Source organism: Lissotriton helveticus, chromosome 6 (genome assembly GCF_964261635.1).
Source record: "Lissotriton helveticus chromosome 6, aLisHel1.1, whole genome shotgun sequence".
Lineage (NCBI taxonomy): Eukaryota > Metazoa > Chordata > Amphibia > Caudata > Salamandridae > Lissotriton > Lissotriton helveticus.
Genome location: NC_136067.1, coordinates 1,346,411,154 through 1,346,431,365, shown reverse-complemented (window position 1 = coordinate 1,346,431,365; position 20,212 = coordinate 1,346,411,154). Strand labels below are relative to the sequence as shown.

The window sequence follows — 20,212 nt, the reverse complement described above, 5'->3', positions numbered from 1 at the left end:
CACACTCAAGTATCCAAGCACCCAAACATTCCATTCATATCCATCATACCAACATTACATGCATCACATTCACACTGGCTGAGCAGCTTGGGAGAAAGCAACAAGATGAAAACAATACAGGTTACTACAGCGAGTAAACCTGGGCTGGATTGGAACAATGCCTGATGGTCAGAGAAAGATTTGAAAGTAATCCGCTTCTTGATAGGCAGCCAATGTAAAGATTTTAGAAAGGGGGAGATCGATGCCTGTCAAGGAAGTTGCAGGTTGAGCTGGGTAGCAGCATTTTGCACCACCTGTAGATGTCCAAGCAAAGCCTTGAAAGCCCCTAAATTAAGAGTATTCGCATAGTTCAACCGAGAAGTGATCAATGTATGAATAACCATCCTCCTGCAATGTCTAGGGCAACATTTCTTAAGGGTGAAAGGTAGCTCAAAACACGTGCCAACCACAGCAGAAATCTGAGGTTGCATAGAGAGTTGGTTATTTAATTTAACTCCCAAGTCTTTTGCCAGTAACGCAGGAGGGGGAGCCGGCAAAGCAGAAGACCAAGCAGCTTCCCACCAGTTAGCCGAATGGGAGCCAAAGAGAATAATATTGTTTTTCTCTGAAGTACATTTTAGCTGGCTGCTCTGCATCCAATCACAGACCACCAAGATACAATCCGTAAAAGACTTTGACAGAGTAGGAAGGCACCTCGAAGGCGAAGAGCAACCGGTTGTTGTCCGCGTAAGAAATAATTTTGCAGCCATACAACTCCACCAATGTAGCCAGCGGGGACAATAAGACATTAAATAGAGTGGTGCTCAGAAAAGAACACGGAGGCACTCCCTGCCTTACCACTTTAACAGCTGAAGTGAAATGTGCCGTCCATATCGACAGTCCTCTGGAATCAAGAAAAGTTTTCAGCCAATCCCACACCAAGCCACCGGCCTCCAGCTTGGTTGAGGTTTTGTAAAAGAATCATGTGAGGGACAGAATCAAACGCTGCAGATAACTCTTGCAGCATCAGCATACCATTTTTGGCTCGATCCAGAGACACTTGATATGGTCGGATATTTCTAGTAACGCTGTGACTGGGACATAGTTATGGTTAACTAGGATGCAGCAGCTTACCCTGCTCTAAGTAGTCTGAGTGTTGGCTGTTGACCCGTTCTACCAGCATTTTAGTCAAAGCTGGCAACAAAGAGCAGGGCCTGTAGTTGATAGATGTTTGGATCTAAAGAGTGTGTAATCAGAATATTCTTGTTTTTCTTCTTATTTTTACGTCATTCCTTTCTTGTTGTAAAAGGAGAGAGGTGTCCTATCCTTACTTAAATGATGTCATTAGATTCTCTGATGGAACTGTGAGGTCACTCGGCCCCAAGTGCACACAGTGGTTGAAGGCTGTTGCTGCCACAGTTTCTTTTCCCCTTTGATTGTAATGTCTTGTCTACAATAAAATACGAATTGCTGGAGCTATACCTGCACTTGATTTACATCAGTATTCTATTTCCCCTGCCCTAAAAAGGGACTTACCCTAGTCCTTGCCTGTAGTAAAACTGACAATTTCTAGGCTGGCAAAAGGTTGATATGTCTGTGAATGGTCTCGCACTGATGTGTTGGGTGTTAAACTGTTCCAGGCTGAACAAGCCTTAAACTCCACCCCCGACATATTGCTTCCCACATCCTATATTTTTATGGGGTAATATGTGAGAGGTAAATGGTTTTAGGATTGTGTAATCCACTTTTTCTGAAAGCCTTGCATGTGCAAATCCAGCAATTTACACTGGTAAATTTACAAGCGTTAAATGGCCCTTTGTTTTTGCTCTGAAACTAATGCGTAGCTGTAAAAACACCTGCCCTGCATCCTGCTGCCATTTAGTGTTGGGATTGGATGTGCACAACTTTTTTTTTTTTTTTTTATGTCTTTGTTTCACAAGTAGAGTGACTCCTCCCTTGACTAGTAATGCGCATGGGTATTGGCTGCATAGTTGAATTGTTTTTCTGGGTCGGACATGCTTCTCCAGGGCTCTGAGCCCACGCACATTGCAGTCTTCATCGGGTACTATTGAAGTTCTCCATTTCAGTTAACGTTTGAACAATATTTTGCCGAGATAGTGTTTTCTCCTTACCATAGTGGTCTTTCCATCTGAACCTTGTAGTCCGTTTCAGTCGACATCCATCTCAGGCCTCTTATATGAAGTCTCACATCAGAATGTTAGAACAGTCCTGAAAAACACCACTTTTCCTTACTGCCCACCGTGCCATTCGAAGTACTTGTGGGCAGATCAACAGGCAGCATAAAGCAGCCTCCCGCTCCGCTTGCCTCGCCTTCCTGTTGAAAAAGTCAATTCGGAATAGCCGTGACCGTCAACTAGGTTGGGCACCATGGAGCAAAATAGAGACTGATATATACCCCTGACCTCTTCGGAGGCACAGCCTTCTTGGACTCCACTGCCTCCCAGGCATGGCAGGCACAGATCTAAGGCTTTGGAGCCTGCCTCAACGGCAACAGCTTCATCTTAGCTCTCTGGTAGCTCAACGTCCTTTCTGAAGGACACTTCATAGCTGAAACAATGGTTGATGTTGAAGACCACCTCGATGCCGAAACAGACTTTGGTGTCAAGTCGCCAGTCCATGTCATACTTCAAAGACCACAAGCTACCAATCTTACAACAGGTTTAGGAGAAGTTGGAATCTAGGCAGCGATGATTGTTTATCCATCCTTACTTGGTGCACAGTCATTGCAAAAAGCCCCCAGCACAGGTGCAGGAAACTCCCCTCACGAGAAGCAGTTCACTTTTGAAGAGCAATTGGTGTTGGAACCCCCACTGCTAGAAAAACGTCAAGAAAGGGACACAGTCCACTGCCCCCAAGACCTACTCTTCCTCCTCCTCCTCCCGCCGCCTCCGCCGCCACAGGGGATCCCACTTTCTTCACCAGGTGGGTCTATACATTTATCTTTTTTTTTTTTTAAACTCTTTATTCTTGACTGGTACAAGGTGTTATACATTACTTCGCATTATTACAGCTGTTTACATTTCAGTCTTTTCCGTTTTCGTCTTTAGTGATTATACATTTCGTATCTATTCCAGTATGTGTCGTTTTCTCATTCAGGCTCTGATTAACATTATTTATAAGCTATAACCATCAAGATCTTGAGTTACATAACTTCTAATCCACAACTACCTCTTTGTCCCACCCTCCCACTTTCCGTCTCCTGGTCGTCCTCTCTTGTACACTCTATATTACGGATCAATGTGTCTCAAACTGTCCTGAAATAAATGGATGGACTAGGCATGTAAAGGTATTGATGCTCGTGAGTCCTAGCCCCCCTCCGCTACATGTAAGTGTTTTACCCCACTTGGTCTCCCGGGATACCTAGATCCGTCTCTTCCAGCTCAATTATCATCAAGTCCCAATCCTGCGCGATAGGGTATTTGCGACGGCCCTTGTTCTCTTCTTCTCGCAGCACCGCAGATTCGGCTTTGCCCCATTTCAGCAAGTCAGTCCGCCACAGGTCTACCTGCGGGGCCCTGGGCGACTTCCATCGCATAGTGAGCACCCTAATAGCCAGTACGAGTGCTAGGTCCGTGAATTTCAGTTGTGCTTTGCGTGTTTTGGGTCTTTTCCTATTCCCTATCAGGCAGGGTAATGCTCCCTCAGGGATCCGGAGCGAAGTTATGGAGTGTATCGTGTGTTTGATCGTCCCCCAGTAAGTATGTCATCTCGGGCATGTCCAGAGCATGTGTAGAATATGTGCCTCATCTTGTTGACATCTCGGGCAGCAATGTGCGGCAGTAGGGAACATCCTATGAAGTCTCTGGGGTGTAAGATATGCTCTATGGAGAATCATGGCCTGTATGAACTGAAACTTAACATTCCTAGACACTCTTCTATGATGACCCACTATTATTTTCCACTCCCCGTCCGTTATGTTTTCTCCGGCTTCCTCAGTCCAAGCCTCTCTAAGTGTGTTGATCGGCGACGTCACATGTTCTCTGATTCCGACATACAGCCATTTCACCAGATGTCCCCCTGTGCCCATGTAATGTAGGAGGTGTACTAATTCGTGTTGTTCTGGCTTCGTGCGCTGTGGGGCCCAAGCTCGCCGCACGAAGTGCGTCACTGAGGCGGGTACCATGTATAAGCGCGGAGGCGCCCCCGTGATCTGTACAAAGGAAGCGTGATCTAGCATGGCATCATCTCCAAACAGGTCTCCCACTCTGCCCACCCCGGCCTCCGTCCAGGGACGTAGTCTACTCGATGTCAGGGTCCCCTGTGGTGTCGGGAGTCCCAGTAGGGGTATGTTGTCTGCGTATGGAGAGGTCCCAGCCGTGTATGACAGTGCTTTCCTCCAGCAGGTCAAGGCCACATGTAGGAGAGGGTGGCAGTCCCTGGGAATCCTAGCATTGGGCAGTAGGAGGGAGTGTAATTCTCCACGTGCTAGTTTGTCCGCCGTGTAAGCTATCTCATGGAGATCTCTGCCCGCCACCCATCGGGTCAACCATTGGAGCTGGCTAGCATAGTAATAGCTCCGCAGGTCTGGCACGCCCAGGCCTCCCCGTCTAGAGTGTAGTTGCAGTTTTTTTAAGGCTGATACGTCTTCTCCCCGAGCCCCATATGAGGGTGATCAGTAATGTATTGAGCGCGGTGAAAGCTTGTCGCGGGAGCAGAATCGGCAGGTTTACAAAGAAATACAATATACGGGGGAGTAGGACCATCTTTGAGATCGCCACTCGTCCCATTACCGACAAGGGTAGGGACGTCCAGAAGCCTATACTACTACGGAGACCCGTAATGGCCTTCCGGATATTACCGTCAATTTGGGCCGCCGGGTCTCTGTATACGTTAATTCCGAGATATTTAAACGTGGTCGGTGCCACTTGGATGTCATGAGCGCCGAGCTGTATGTGGGGGGGCTGGTGTCCTTCCCGAAAAAAGAACCCCAGAGACTTTCCCGGGTTTATAGCCAAGCCAGATATGATCTCAAATCGTCTGAAGATAGACGCCAGGTGGGAGTGATCCCCTCGTAGGTTCCGGAGGAATACTAAGATATCGTCGGCGTATATAGAGACCATGTGGTCCGTACCCTCCACCGGTATGCCATCCTCCCTAGCTCTATTGCGGAGTGCAATAGCCAGCGGCTCCAGCGTCAAAACGAACAACAGCGGCGATAGCGGGCAGCCCTGCCGGGTGCCCCGATGGACTTCATAGCTGTCAGAAGTATATCTGCCCGTGCGCGCCCTGGCGGTCGGGCCCGTGTATAGTAGGCGGATCCATTTTATAAGGGACTCCGGGAATCCAAATCGATGCAGGACCTCGAACATGAAGTTCCACGTCAGGGAGTCAAACGCCTGGCGGAGATCCAAGGCTATACAGCCAGCATGTGGTAGAGTAGTAGGGGTAGTTGTCATAAGGGCATGAAGGCGTCTCGAGTTTTGGGAGGTACTTCTTTCCGGGAGAAAGCCACATTGATCAGTATGGATCAGGCCAGGGAGGTGGTGCTGGATCCGCATGGCGATAGTCTTACTGAGGATCTTATATTCCGTGGGAAGCATGGAGAGGGGCCTGTAGTTACCCACCTCCAGAGTGTCCCTACCTGGTTTCGGGATAGAAATCACCAAGGCCTGCATGGTGGTGTCCGGGAGATGGCCCGTCTCGTAGGCAGTGTTGTATATTTTCTCCAGTACGGGGGCCAGCTCTTCAGTATATGTCTGATAGAACTCTCCTGGTAGGCCATCCATGCCCGGGGTCTTTCCTCGGTTAAGTGTGTGAATTGCTATCCTTATTTCGTGCTGTGTGATAGGCCCAGCCAGGGCCGCCTGAATTCCCGGGGCCAGCCCTGGGAGTGTAAGCTCTCCCAGGAAGTCCGTCATGTCGTCTCCGGCCTCCACATGGGGAGGAGCATAGAGGTTCTCCAGGTGGGTCTTAAATATTTTGTTAATCCCTAGTTGTGTGTGTATTTGTTCGCCCGCTGCGTTTCGAATAGCCGTTATTGTAGGGCACTCTGGGGCATCTCTGACCAGCCGGGCAAGTAGAGCCCCGGATCTGTCCGCCTCCGCTTGTTGGCGTTTCAGGTATGTCCTGTAATCTATCACCCTCAGGGTTTCCAGCAGCTCTGCGTGTTCAATGTTGCACAGCTGCAGATCTGCTTTCCTGTCTGGGTCCTGCCCTGCCGCATTTTCAAGGTCTCGCAAGCGCCTTTCCACGTCGCTTAATTTATCATGGATCTCCTGTCTGGCTCCCACTAGTCGGCCTATAGCGGCCCCCCGAATCACAGCCTTCATTGCATCCCATACGACTAGGTTCGAGGACGCCGAGTCCCAGTTTGTGGCAAAGTATTCAGTCAAAGTGTCAGCTATATGTGATCGAAATGGACCATCCTCTAGCAGTGTGGGGTTAAGTCTCCATGTAGGGACCGGCGAGGGTACCTTTCCCCAGTGTAGATCAAGTGTCAGTGGTCGGTGGTCTGAAAACGTTTTAGCTAGATAGTCCGATGTGGCGCATCTAGTCAAGATGGGGTTGGAACACACAAATCTATCTAATCGGGTATGTAGGTTGTGTACGGGGGAGTAGCATGAATATTCTCTGTGTGTTGGGTGCAGTGCGCGCCAGATGTCCGTCAACCGCCAGCCCTGCAGCCATGCCCCAAAAGAGTCTGATAGTTTATGTATTCCCGCCGCCTGTAGTGGGGGGTGTGACCTGTCTAGGGCCACATCTAAAATCATGTTCCAGTCACCCCCTAATATCCAGGGGACATCTATCCAGTCCGCTAATGCCCGGCCCACTGCAGCAAGGAATCTATCTTGGTCAAAATTCGGGGCGTAGATGCTGCCCAAGACCACCACCTCCCCGTCCAGAGTGCCTCTCACTAGTACATAGCGCCCTTGGTCGTCCGTGCGTCTTTCTAGTTCCACGAACGGGGTGCCGTGACGTACCCATATCGTGGCCCCCCTGGAAAAGGCAGAGTATGTTGTGGAAAATACAGTACCCCTCCACTTCTTCCGCAGCAGGAGTGACTCGGAGTGTGTCATGTGAGATTCCTGAAGGAACACTATATGTGCTTGTTGTCTAAGTAGAAAAGCATGCACTCTGTGTTTCTTCTGTACAGCCCCCAGTCCCCTCACATTCCAGGTGACCAGCCTATACTTTCCTTTAACATCAGCCATAACCATGTGTAGGTGTCGCAAAGAGTGTTCCCGTATGATCAAGCAAGTGATTTTTTATCATCAACCAGGAGACAGTTCCCTCCCTATCCCAAACCCCAACTATGAAGGCGCAACCTCTAAACCCTGCTGTGCCAAACCATAAACTTGTAACCAAAAGTAAACAGGTAACGTTGCATACGCTAGTGGGGGGTCGACCATGCACTTGCCATGTCCATAGTGCCATACTCGGTCAAGCCGCCGGCTCAACGGCGCCGCCGGGAGAGTTCTGTCATAGTTGCGTAGTGTCTATAACCACGCCTCATTGAGGGGGGGGGGAAGCAAAGGGACAGGGGAGGGGGTAAGGGAGGAGGGAAGGATCATGGCCGCTGTCTATTGCTAGCAGCAGGATGCAACAGGTGTCCCAGGGGCACAGGAAATGCCCAAGCTTCATTCCACGAGCCTCGGACAGATGTCTCATTTCTCCTCCCCTCTCAAGTCCAATCCACCTAGTGTAATCCAGTAAGGGGAGGGTCTCATAGGTATTCAAAACAAACACAGAATCTCTCCCCTCCCACCTCCGCCACCCCCCAGTTCATACAAAAAGGATATCATGATGCAGCCAAGCCTCAGGGCAGAGCCACAGGGAGTATCATTCTTGGGCATTATCCATAAGTTCGTCCGCAGCTCTGGGTGTCACTGTCGGGAATAGGACCATGCTGCTGTCCGAGTCCGAATGGACTGTGCTGTCCTCAGTGTCCGAGGTGATCTTCTCTCGATCTTCCCTGAAGGAGCCCACCGCTGCCACTGCATCATTCTGTCCCTGCTTCTGTTGGTGGGTAGTGGGTTTGTGCTGTTTCGGGTGATTGCGTCTGGCGTTGTTCCCGGTCCCTCCCCGTTTCGAGCTTTCGTTGGACCCAGTATCTGTAGAAGTTTGCGTTTGATCCAGATGGTCTTCAATAGCCATTGTTTCCATCCATTCCTCCACGTCGGCCGGGCTTTCAAAAAAGTGAGATTTTTTACCATGGATCACTTTCAGGCGCGCAGGGAATAACAAGGCGTAGCGTAGTTTGGCCCGCTGTAGTCTCTGTTTTACTTCGTAGTAGGAGGACCTCTGTTTCTGTACTTGAGTGGTGTAGTCCGGGTACAATGAGATTTGTTTGTTCTCCCACTGTATGTTCGATTTTAGCCTGGCCTGGTTCAGCAGCATGTCTCTATCCCGATAATTTAGGATCTTGACAATCAGCGGCCGTGGTGGTTGTCCCGGTTTCGGCTGGCCAGTTGGGATCCTGTGTGCTCTCTCTACACAGAAGAATGATGACAAACCCTCAGAGGCGACATTATCCCGGAACCACTGTTCCATGAACTCCGCTGCACGGGCTCCCTCGCTTCTTTCTGGCAGGCCAATAACGCGGATGTTATTGCGTCTATTACGCCCTTCAGCATCCTCCACGCGGTCCATCAGGGTTTTTACTTGACGTTGGATCAGTTGTATGGAGTCCGTATGTTCCGCCACCACCGGTGTAAGTTCAGCAATCGTCAGGCCCTGATCCTTGACTCGATCCGCCAATTTCTCATGGTCTGCTTTAAGCAAGGAAAGGTTGGTGGTGAGGGTGCCCATCTGTGTCTCCATCACCGTCCTGGAGTCTCTGATCTCTTTAAGTATGAGGTCCAACTTGTCTCCCTGTTGGTGCTCCGTGGTCCCGGAAGTCAATGTCAGTGACGTTGGGCCCCCCGGGTCCGCGTCCAGGGTGGGTCCCGTGCCCGCTCCCTCCTTGCCCTCCGTAGCCTTCACGCCTTTACGCACCATGGTGGACTGCGGGTGTCCAGGTAGCAGAGAGGGTTACGTTTCCGGCCGAGTTGCGTCCGCTCAGCGTGCGTTATACGTCCTGGAGGTGACCTGCTCAGCCTCTCCTTCCACTCCCTCCCGGGGCGTTCTCCAGTGGGGTCTCAGTAATTCCGCAGGGGGAGGGGGGGTGTCGTTTCCCACCTAGTCCAGGCCCAATGGGCCCTCAAGCGGCCCCTAGTATCCCTCCTGTTAGGCAAAGTGGTTCTCCCACCCACTATCCGGGTCCAGCTGTCCAGAGTCTCCAGCAGATTCAACTGACCTCAGTTACTTACTGGCTGCCAGTCTTGAAGAGGCGGGGCCGACCCAGGGGGGCCGGTCAGCGGCGTATGGTAGGTGGCGCTCTGGCCCCCGTCTATGTCCCAGATCCCGATCCACACGTGGGGGCAGGGCCTATGCCACTGCGGCTCTCCCGCTCTTCAGTCGATCCCCTGGGGGTCCCCTCAGCAAGGTCCAGTCACGGGCTCCTGAGTCCCCGCCCGCCTCATTCCGCCACCATTTCCAATCAGGGCCGCATCTGCACTCGCGGCCACAGTGTCCCGCACAGCTTCTGGCCCCAGGGGTTCTCTCCTCACGCCCCCAGGCTCCTCACCTCGATGCAGGATGTCGATGGGCCAGGCGGGGAGGGCTCCAGTCCGCAGGCGCCGTCGTCGGCGCGGGCAGCCGATCTCCAGCGCCCGCACCTCGGATCCCCAGGTCTCAGCTCGGGGCCGGGCACAGCCCTCTCCGCTCCCGCTGGTATCCGGGGTCGCAGGGTATTGGTCAGCACTCCCAGCAGGTGTGTAGACAGGGTCACTGTCGCGGAGGTCCGTTTCCGGTCCGCAGATGCTCCGTCGCACCGTCGCCCTCCTGTCGCCACTCTCCGGGCACCTCTGTCACTCGAGCCCCCGGTCAGCAGCGTGGCATCAGGCCGCAGATTCAGACACGGCGGAGCTCCGATCCTCCGGCCAGCAGCTCACTAGGATTTTCAGCGGAGCAGGCAGGGAGTCCAAATTGCTTGAATCGGTCGTTTTTAGGTAAATTCAGCCCCTCTGCATGGGCTGCAGGATATTTCCTCCCCCGGCGGCTCCGGAGCCCTAGCAAACTCCGTCCACCATGTTGGCCTGCTAGCCACGCCCCCTCCTCTATACATTTATCTTATGGGGATGGTGGCCCTCCCAAAAAACAGAAGAGGGTCCCTGAGGAAAAACATTATATATATATGGAGAAGAGAACTGAGGAAAAGGTTAACAGTAAAAAAAAAAAAAATACACATTTCTCCAGTTGAATCAATATGGTACCAAAAGGTTAACAATATTTAAGAGCCATTAAGCAGACCAGCTGAATTTAAAGTTTATTACACCTCCATATAAACATTTTGTATAAAAAAAGATATTATCAAAGCTATATATTTGGCCGTTGTGAGCTCCACACAAGTTCAAAACGTATTTAAACAGGACAAAAGACAAATAAAATCACAACATAACATGCATGCTTATTGGGCCGATATTCACATACAGTGTGGGATACATTTGCGTGAGTGCTGCCTATGGTTCTAGAAGAGGTTCAGACCATACTCTCCCAAACTATTGCTGATGGGCGAGATGCAGCAAAGTTCACCAGAAGATGTGGGTTGGATGCGACCGACTCACTGGGCAGAGCCTTTGCTTCTGAGATGGTGCTCTAACGTCGCACCTGGTTAAGCAATACTGGATTTTCAGGGAATGTCCAGGCTTTCCTTAAGGACAAACCCTTCAATGAAACTCGCCTCTTTGGTGCCAAGGTGGATTCTGCTAGGTTTTTGGGGCCCTTTATAGCCCCACGGGAGCCGCATTCCGCTTCTGTCCCTTCTGTGGTTACGGTAGGGGCTTTCCGCCACATCTGTTACCCCCTAGCCACCACGGCTTGCAGGCAGTCATTTTGCCTCCACAGACGCATGTCTTTTGGGTCCAAAGTCAGAAATCTGCCTGGGTTTGAGTTGCCATCTTGAAGAGGCTGAGATCTCTGAAGACTTTGGTCCCTGGCAGAGTCTTAGCTGTACATCAACCTGTTGGAACAGAGAGTGTTACAATTGGCATTGAAAACCTTTCTTCCATCCATCAAGGGAAGCTCGTTCAGGTGTTCACAAACAAACCCGCCGCCATGTGGAATTGCAACAAGCAGGGTGGGGTTGTGAACCCCATGTAAAGAGGCTCTGCGTCTCTGGACATAGCAGGAGCCAGGAGCATCAGGACATATTCCTGGTGGTACAATATCTGGCAGGCTCTCTGAATGCCACAGCAGACTAACTCAGCAGAACAGATCATGAATGAGGTCTCCATCTGGAGGTGGTGCAAGGTATTTTCCAAGATTGGGGAGAGCCTTGATTAGATCTATTCACCACCACCAAGAACGCACAATGTCAGCACTTCTGTGTGCTGGAGTTTCCAAGGTGGCTCTCGCTCAATTACACATTTTTTTCTAGAGTGGAGCTCAGGACTCCTATACACCTTCCCACCAATATCACTCCTGTCCAGTGTTCTAAAGAAGATCAAGAACGACCAGGCCCAAGTCATCCTATTGGCTGTGGATTTGGGCAAGAACAGTGTGGTACCCCAAACTCATGAGCATCTGTCCTCCATTCAGTCTTCCCATTTGGGAGGAACTTCTGTCACAGCAATAGGGCAGGGTACTGCACCCAAACCCGTCCAGTCTCCACATTCATGTGGGGATATTAAGCAACGACAGGTGAGGGTGTTTGATCTCCCTTCTGAACTGTATGTCATTTCAAGCAGCTAAGTGTTCCTCCACTTAAACTTTTCATGCCTGCCAATGGGACACGATTTTGACTTGGTGTACGTCTAAATTGGTTGATCCTTTAGCTGCATCTTTATATGAAACTCTCTTGTTTGTTCTATCCATGGCCCAGCAAGGCTTTGGGCTCAGTTAAGGGATATCTGTGAGCCATTTCCGCCTTCTTACGGTTGTCAGACCAACCTTCACTGTTTGTCAATTGTTGTGACTAGATTCCTTAAAAGATTTCGACATGTTTCCTCCCACACCCTTCCCTTTTTTCATTTGTTCCCCTTTAGAGCCAATACACAGCTGCCCTTTACAGCTCCAAATTCTTAAAACGGTCTTCCTTGTGGGTATAACATCTGCCGTGAGGATAAGCGAATTGCATGAGCTTTCAGTTAACCCTTCCTATGTATGTATGTATGTATGTATGTATGTATAGGCATTTATATAGCGCACTACTTACCCGTAGGGTCCCAAGGCGCTTCGACCGCTGCGAAACCCTTCCTGGCTTCCCTGAGAGATGGTCCCTTAATGGGTATCTCCAGGGTGAGACCAGGCATCCCCGGCGGTCTGGTGGGGCCGTTAGTGAAGATGAGGCAAGCTAATGCCCAGAGTTGCCGAGTGTGAACGCTGATCAGAGTGGGCACCGAGGCGAGAGAATTATCGAGTCCGCTGACCCTGGTCCAGAAACCTGCCGCGCCGGGAATCGAACCCTGGTCCCGGGCCGTCCTCTGCTCTCGAGTCTGCCGCCTCTAACCAGTGAGCCACACTACTTCACTTCCTTCTTCTCAGACAAGCTGAATCTTAGAACTTGAGCATCCTTTTTTTGCCAAAGGTGGTCACAACTTTTCATGTCAGCAGAATATCAACCTACCTACCTCCCTTCCCCCCCACTACTCATCCCTCTAAAGAAGAGGCGACACCACCGCCTGGATCTCAAAAAGGATGTTTTCGTTCTATATTGATCATACAAAAGAATTCTGGGTGCATGATCAACTCTTTGTTGAATTTGCAGGGTCAAAGAAAGGGAAGGCAATTCAGAAGAGAACCATCGCTCAATGGATTATAATCTGCATTAAGATCTGCAACAAAAAGAAACAGCCCCCTGAGGTCTTAAGAGCTCATTCCACCAGAGCTAATGCTGCAACCACTGCATTGACTAGAGGAGTCCCCGCAGACAGATACATGGGTAGCATTACACACATTTGCCAAACAATGCTGCCTCAACAGACTGGTCCGATGAGATGGGCATTTTGCCTGTTTGGTTCTCCAGGACTTCTTACTTTAATACAGTCTGCCGACCCACGTCCAGGGAGTGATTGCTTAGGCATCTCTTCTAAGGTAAGGACTCTATGGCTAGAAGTCTTTATCAGATGAATAAGTTATTTAGCTTCGGTATTGCCTTATCTGGTACAGAATCTGTCTAACGGCAGATTCCTTACCAATCCTCCACATTCAGCGAACTGCTTTCTCACATATGTCTGAAGGTGGCATCGGTCCGCTCCGCTTCCGTCGTTGGCATAGTGGTCGCCGGAATGACGTTGCGGTAGCTAGACGCCGTCCTCGCGCGCTGACATCAGTTCTTTATTTTTCTGCTCCAGCAAGCGCAGATCAGGAGAGAGCAGTACCCTAGTCATTTTTTGACTGAGGTTTTGTGACTTTTGTCGACTTCGTTTTTGAGTCTTCAACGGACTCCTGGTGCATGAGGGATGCCTGGCTTTAAGGCCTGTGGTTCCTGTACACGACCTGATGTTGGTGTCGGATCCGCTCCGCGTGTGTCTCTTCTGCCTGGAGCGCAACCATGACCCCAAGTGGTTCTCAGACTGTCGAACCATGGCCTTGAAGTCTTTGCAGAGCAATCCCAAAAGCTCCTCGAGGCCCGTCAGTCGCTTCTGCGTCGTGCAAGGTCCCAGTCACGTGGGCGATCGAGGGACTGATTGCGGAGTCATCATCAATCCTCTTCTAAGTCTCCGCACTCGGGGTCAGGTAAGTCGAAGCAAATTAAGAAGTCAAAGAAGCATTGTTGCTCTTCGACTTCCCCTCGTCTTTCAGCCTCCGCGACGCAGGGTGTGGGCGGTACCACTCCCGCAGCTCTGCATGCAGATCCTTCACAGTCAACTCTGGCCTTCCCGGGACCAGGAGCGACCCTTTCCCAGCTTCGTCAATTTCACGAAGCAATGCACGCCAACTTTGGGCTGCCTGACTCTGCTGGCGGACTCGGCTGGGGGCCCTTGGTCTTTCGACGCTGGCCTCTGCACCGCAGGGCCCCTCTGGAACCGGGCCTCCAATGGTGCCTTTTCCACTGGCACCACGTCTGCAGCCGACGCCGGCTGGTCCCCCAACCGGCGTTGACCCCGGCTTCCAGACCGACATGGACACTGATCCGGTCCGGCATCAGCCGACGCCGGATCCGGCACTGATGGGTACTTTTGCCCCTGTGTCCCACCCTGGACATTTTCAGCCAGCTTGGCAGCCAGAGGAGGGTGAGGAAGACTGGGAGGGGTCTGGGGATCCTTTGTGAGACCAGTTGGAGTACTATCCGGACTGGAGAGGGGAACTGGGGGATGCCAGTGGTCTGGATACCTCCCCAGACCTAGGCATGTTGTCTCCTCCTGCCGTGGCTTCGGAGGAGGGAGCGTCATACGCAGTAGTGTTGCGTAGAGCGGGCAAGGCTCTCAACCTCCATCTTCCTACGGTGGCAGTCAGGACTAACCTCCTGACAGAGGTGCTACAGCCAGCAGTGAGCTCTTCGGAGCCCCTGCTTCTGTTTAATGAGGCCCTCACAGACATCCTTTTGGGCACCTGGTCCATGCCCAAAACAAGGGCTCCTGTGGCTAGGTTGATTGCCCGACGCCATCGCCCCGGCCGACCCCACTTTCCTCTCCCAACACCCCACCCAAGAGAGCTTAGAGTTTCAATCCTCCACTTCCAAAGGCGCCTTCCCTACCGCACCACCGGAAAGGGAATCCAAAAAGCTGGACCACCTTGGGAAGAAAATGTTTTCTTCCACCAGCTTGCGACTGCGGTTGATAAACACCACATGTCTGTAGGGCCGTTATACCCACTCTGTGTGGGATACAGTGGCACAGGTGCTGCCTTAGTGCCCAGAGGAGGCCCGGGCCATTCTCTCCCGTGCAGTTGCCGAGGGGAGAGACGCATCGAAGTTTACCATCCGCTGTGGGCTGGATACCGCCAATGCACTTGGCAGGATGATTTCAATTCCAGTAGCCCTGCGATGCTACGCCTGGTTGCGTTTGAGTGTTTTTTCCGCGGATGTCCAATGCACCCTTATGGACATGCCTTTTGATGGCCGTCGCATTTTCAGCGACAAGGCAGACCATGCGCTAGAACGTTTTAAGGACTCGCGGGCCAGGTCCTTGGGCCTCTCCACCACCCACCCGGCGCAGTCTGTCTTTCTCCTATCTATATGACAAAGTAGATTGTCTGTGTCTATTCTCATTTTTTAGATATTGTGTTCTGCAAAGAATTGTGTTCGGGACTTATGTGTTTTTTAACTCTTATTATTAATTTTTATTGGGTAAACGGAACATGTGGACAGCTTTTTCTAATGATTAAAATAAATACTTTTACATATTTTGTTGTTGTACAAGTGCTTGATACATTCTGAGTGGACTGTTAAGTAGTGCCTGTTTGAGGACATGAGTGTGGTTGTATTTGAGGCATGCATGATCTTATATAGATCTTGACCAAAGGGAACCCTTTTTAGGTCTCGCCTGCGAACGCAACGCAACGCATGCGCTGCTTTGCCCGCGAGCTCTATTGTCGTCACTTTACTTCCCGAAGGGAGAAAAACCATGTGCGCGCCCGCCGCCGGACAGGCGATGTGCACGCGCATGGCGTCTCCCACCACAGCACCTTGATTCCTGTGCAATATATCGCTGTACCAGTCTATTCGCTTTTTGCATCTGCAGTTATCATCGTTGGTATTTTTTTCTGCTATTATTACACGCACATGTTTGTTGAACCTCTTATTCCCCCACCCTATTCACCTGTAGGAAAATTCTTTAATAAATCATTTAAAAAATGTCATCGAAAAAGATTCGGAACCAACGCCAATTTGAATGCATAAGGCCGTTTTCGAACCATGCGTCATCGAACCACTTATTGCAATTGCTCGGACATAGAAAATCGGCCCCATGTCAGAACGGTTTCCGGTAGTTCTACGGTGACCAGATGTTCACAACTAAATCATTGGCAATGTTAATCGGTTTGGCTTGAGTTGTACATGAAAATACAAACCTGGTCTATTGGCTCTGACTGCGTGTCTCTATTCTGGGCTGCTACTGTCGCGTTATTTAGGGAGACCTGCCAGACCAACTTGCATACATTCCTACCGTGCCCTTTCAGGTATTTGCTAGAGATCTGGTCTTTGAGAGATGCAGAGTGCGTCAGTAGTATGTGAATGCTACTCAGTGTGGGATTGTTGTCTGCTAGTATGTGATCGTAAGAATCGTTCAATATGTGACAGCTAGTCTGTAAGGCGGCTGAGAGTGCTTGTTTTACTTTATGGTTACTGGGATCTCTATCCCCTTGGTTTACAGAGCCCCCTCTCCTTGACTTCAATGTAATCTTGGCAGCCAGGTGTCCCTCCACTAAGACGGTATACACCTGCAGATGAAATAAATTTGTGGCATGGTGCAAGGCAAAGGCTGTGGATCCCCTTTCTGCCTCTCTTTCTGAGGTCCTCTTGTTCTTCTTATCTTCAGCCCAGTAGGGCTCTGCTCTGGGTATTCTTACGGGCTACCTCTCGGCCATTTCAGGCTCCCTGATCCGCCTTCTCTTTTCAAGTCCCCTGTTGTAAATAGATTTCTTAAGGGCATTACTCATCTCTTTCCTCCTGTTCCCTTCATAATGCCCCAGTGGGACTTGAACTTGGTTCTGACTTATCTTATGTGCGCTCCCTTTGAGCCGTTACATAACTGTCCTCTAAGACTTCTCACTTTAAAAACTTCCTTTCTGGTGGCCATCACCTATACACGCAGGGCGAGTGAGCTACAGGCTCTGTCTTCCAAGCCTCCTTTTCTGTCTGTCCATCCGGACAAGGTCGTCCTTAGAACTCGACCTTCCTTTCTTCCCAAGGTGGTTACTTCTTTCCACATTGGCCAAACCATCACTTTGCCCACCTTCTTTCCGCATCCTTCAAAAGAGGAAGAGAGGCTCCACCGTCTGGATCCAAAACGTGTGCTTTCTTTCTACTTGGACCACACAAAACAATTCCGGGTGGACGATCAGCTCTTTGTTGGTTACGTGGGCTCTAAGAAAGGTCGGGCCGTGCACAAACTGACCATCTCCAGGTGGGTCGTTTTCTGCATCAAAGCCTGCTATTCTTTGGCTAAGAAGGAGCCTCTAGTGGAGGTGCGTGCCCATTCCACCATGGCGTCCGCAGCTGCTACTGCTTTGGGACGAGGAGTCCCCTTAAAAGACATCTGTCGGACAGCTACGTGGGCGCATCGCTGCACACGTTTACAAGACACTACTGCCTGGACAGACAAGTCCGGAGAGATGGATTCTTTGGCCGTTCTGTTCTGCAGGACTTTCTGGTGTGAACTTGGTTCGTAGACCCACCTCCGGGGTTGGTATTGCTGGGGTATCTATTCTAAGGTAAAGAATTTATTACCTTCAGTAACGATATATCTGTAAGAAACATAGGTTAGTTATAGATTCCTTACCACCCCACCCATCCTCGCCGTTCTGTGAACTGACTTCTAGGGTTAAGGACATCATTTCAGGGCCCTAGTTTTGTGCAGCAGTAGTCAGTGTCTTGCATGGCTCCGCGCTTTTGGTGTGGAAAGTCGACAAGGGCGGCGTCTATATAGCTACCGCGTCATCATCCCAGCACCCACGACGACTGACGCGGAGCTGACCGTCGCCACCTTCTGACGCGCAGGTGTACTGCTGCTGAAAAAAACTTTCCAGATACAGACACCTGGGGGTAATTCTAAGGTAAGGAATCTATTGGTAACCTATGTTTCTTAAGGTAAGCAACTTGTTATTTAGGATCTCACTTTTGGCACACGAGTCATTCCTCCTCCCCTTTGCTCTGTGCTTCTGGTGCAGAAAAATAGTCAGGATCCGAGGTCAGTGGGCTGGGGGGCACATATATAGGCACCATACACATCACTTTCGGTGCAAACAACACCATGTAGAGCTGAATAACTACTGGTGCGCAGAGGGATTGGTCAAAGATTTATGGATACAATCTGATGTATGGGGCATATTCTCACATAGGCAATCAGCAGTTATATAGTTTCTGCAAGATAAGATGTCACCAAATGTAAGTAACTTATTCATTTTAACTTGTGACCCAGGCACTGGTTGTTTAATATTTCAGTCAACCCTCAACACTAAATTTGTTTGTAGATGGTATATTGATTAAGGTTCCAAAGTGGATTCATGCTTATATTATACATCATGGAATGTAATATTTGACAAATAATTTTTAATTTGTTTATCTATTTTAGGTGCAAAAGTACGAGGAGAAATATATGAAGCATTTGAAAATATATACCCCATTCTAAAAGGATTTCGCAAAACCACGTAACCCCATCTTTACATTTTTGGAAATGGACTTTATTTTTCTTTCAAATGGAAGCTGCTGACATGACCTAAAAAAAAACGGACTTGTATTGCACACAAGTGTACTATTTCAAGTGTTTTTCTAATTGTGCCTGCTTTGTGTCACTGAGTACATCAGAATACCTGGAAGTTGATTTTAAGTCTGGCTTTGGGAATGTCATTGTAATTTTATTTATATCGTGCTTTTTATAGGATTTTAATGGTTTCTGTCAAGAGTGCTAAATGCAGTATATTTGAACACTTAACATAACCATGTATATAACCAGTTAAGTTGCGTCAATTAATGTAAAATGTTAAGTTCAGTTTCTTCCTGCATACATTTTTTACTGTAGTCCTGTTTGACAAACTAGCATTTTAAAGTTCTTTTATTCAAATTTTCAGATTTTTAGAATGTTTTTAAGTACAGGAAACATTCCCTCTTTCCAGTGTTCAGGCCAGAATAAATTCCTAATGAAAAATGGTTTCCTTTCTCTTATTGTTGAGTCATATATATAGTAGGCTTCTGGAAATTATAGATGCACAACCCTTTCAAAATGTCTCGGACAGTATTAAAGGCAGCTGTTTAGTAGCTTTACTCATTTGGCATATAAAGCCTCTGGATAGGTTTGCGTATGTAGAAATGTGTGCGCTCCAGCGTACGTGCTGACTACGCACCCCTGAAATACTCTCTCAAGATGCAAAACCTAATCTGATATAGATCTATTTCGCTTTTAAGCTTGGAGAACAACTCTGTACAGCTTTTTTTTTTGTTTCTTTATTCGGTTTTTTCCAATGTAGAAAACCATAAAAGCACAATTTAATTAAAAGTTATGAGAGGCAAGGGCAGGAGGTAATGGTATTTTCAGTAGACGAATTACTGGCGGGAATAAGTAACCTCTCCAACAAAAAGGCGCCAGGTCCAGATGGTATCCCCCCCAGACCTTTTTAAATCAGATCCTACATTCTGGGCCCCAATCCTTACAGCTGTGGGAAACGCTGCAGCAATAAATGCCTGTCCAGCCTCATGGGATCTTTCAACAATAGTTCCTGTATTTAAAAAGGGAGACCGAAACTGCACACTAAATTATAGGCCTATCTCCCTGGTAGTCCATTGTAAAGGTCCTAGGGGGCATTATCCTGAAGAGGTTGTCCATTTGGGCTGAAGAGAATAAGATCATCTCTGATATACAATATGGGTTCCGTAGAGGGCATTCCACCTTGGCCCAGTGCCTCAACCTCTACCTACTCCTGGGAAAATACACCATCGCACGACCAGGAACAGTTTACATGGCCTTCATGGACCTTTCCTCGGCTTTTGATTGTGTCAACATGGGAAAGTTGTGGCAGTCCATGGAGGCTATGGGGGTAGAGCAACACCTAGTGAACTTTTTAATGGACTTACACAGCGACACAAAGGCTAACGTCATGTACACCAGGGATCTCAAGGTCACACGAAGTTTTAGCACTAGTCGGGGGGTAAGGCAAGGGTGCATCCTCGCCACCTTTCTTTTTAATTTATATATCAACGACCTAGAAGATCACCTGGTTAAGACGGGGGCCGATTATCCGTATGTGGGTCGTCGGGGCCTACCAGTTTTATTATACGCCGACGACGCCGTCCTGATAGCCCGTACCCCAAAAGGGCTTCAAACACTATTGGACGCCTTTTATGGATTTATGTTAAAACAAGATCTGCACATAAATAACACCAAATCCTATGTATTGCGGGTAGGGAAGGGAGCTAGGAAACAGCATATATTTAAGGTCAACGGTACCAGGGTGCCTATTTGTACTTCCTTTTCTTACCTAGGGGTACTTCTAGACCAACAATTCAACTGGGTTGCTTGCATGAACAGGAAAAGGGGAGAAGTAGCTAGGGCCAACGCTGCGCTTTTCGACTTCGCAA

The 20,212-nt window shown here is 49.4% G+C and overlaps 1 protein-coding gene across 2 annotated transcripts in view; it reads left to right on the top strand.

Moving 5' to 3' along the window:
- Positions 1-18,785, top strand: part of TBP (TATA-box binding protein) — a 318,951-nt gene extending 300,166 nt beyond the window's left edge. For both annotated transcript variants that reach the window (XM_078649079.1, XM_078649080.1), the window contains one exon: positions 18,213-18,785. In XM_078649079.1, the coding sequence (XP_078505205.1) occupies positions 18,213-18,292 (80 nt within the window). In that variant the 3' untranslated portion in view covers positions 18,293-18,785. The remainder of the gene's footprint in view (positions 1-18,212) is intronic.
- The last annotated feature ends 1,427 nt before the right edge of the window (positions 18,786-20,212 follow it).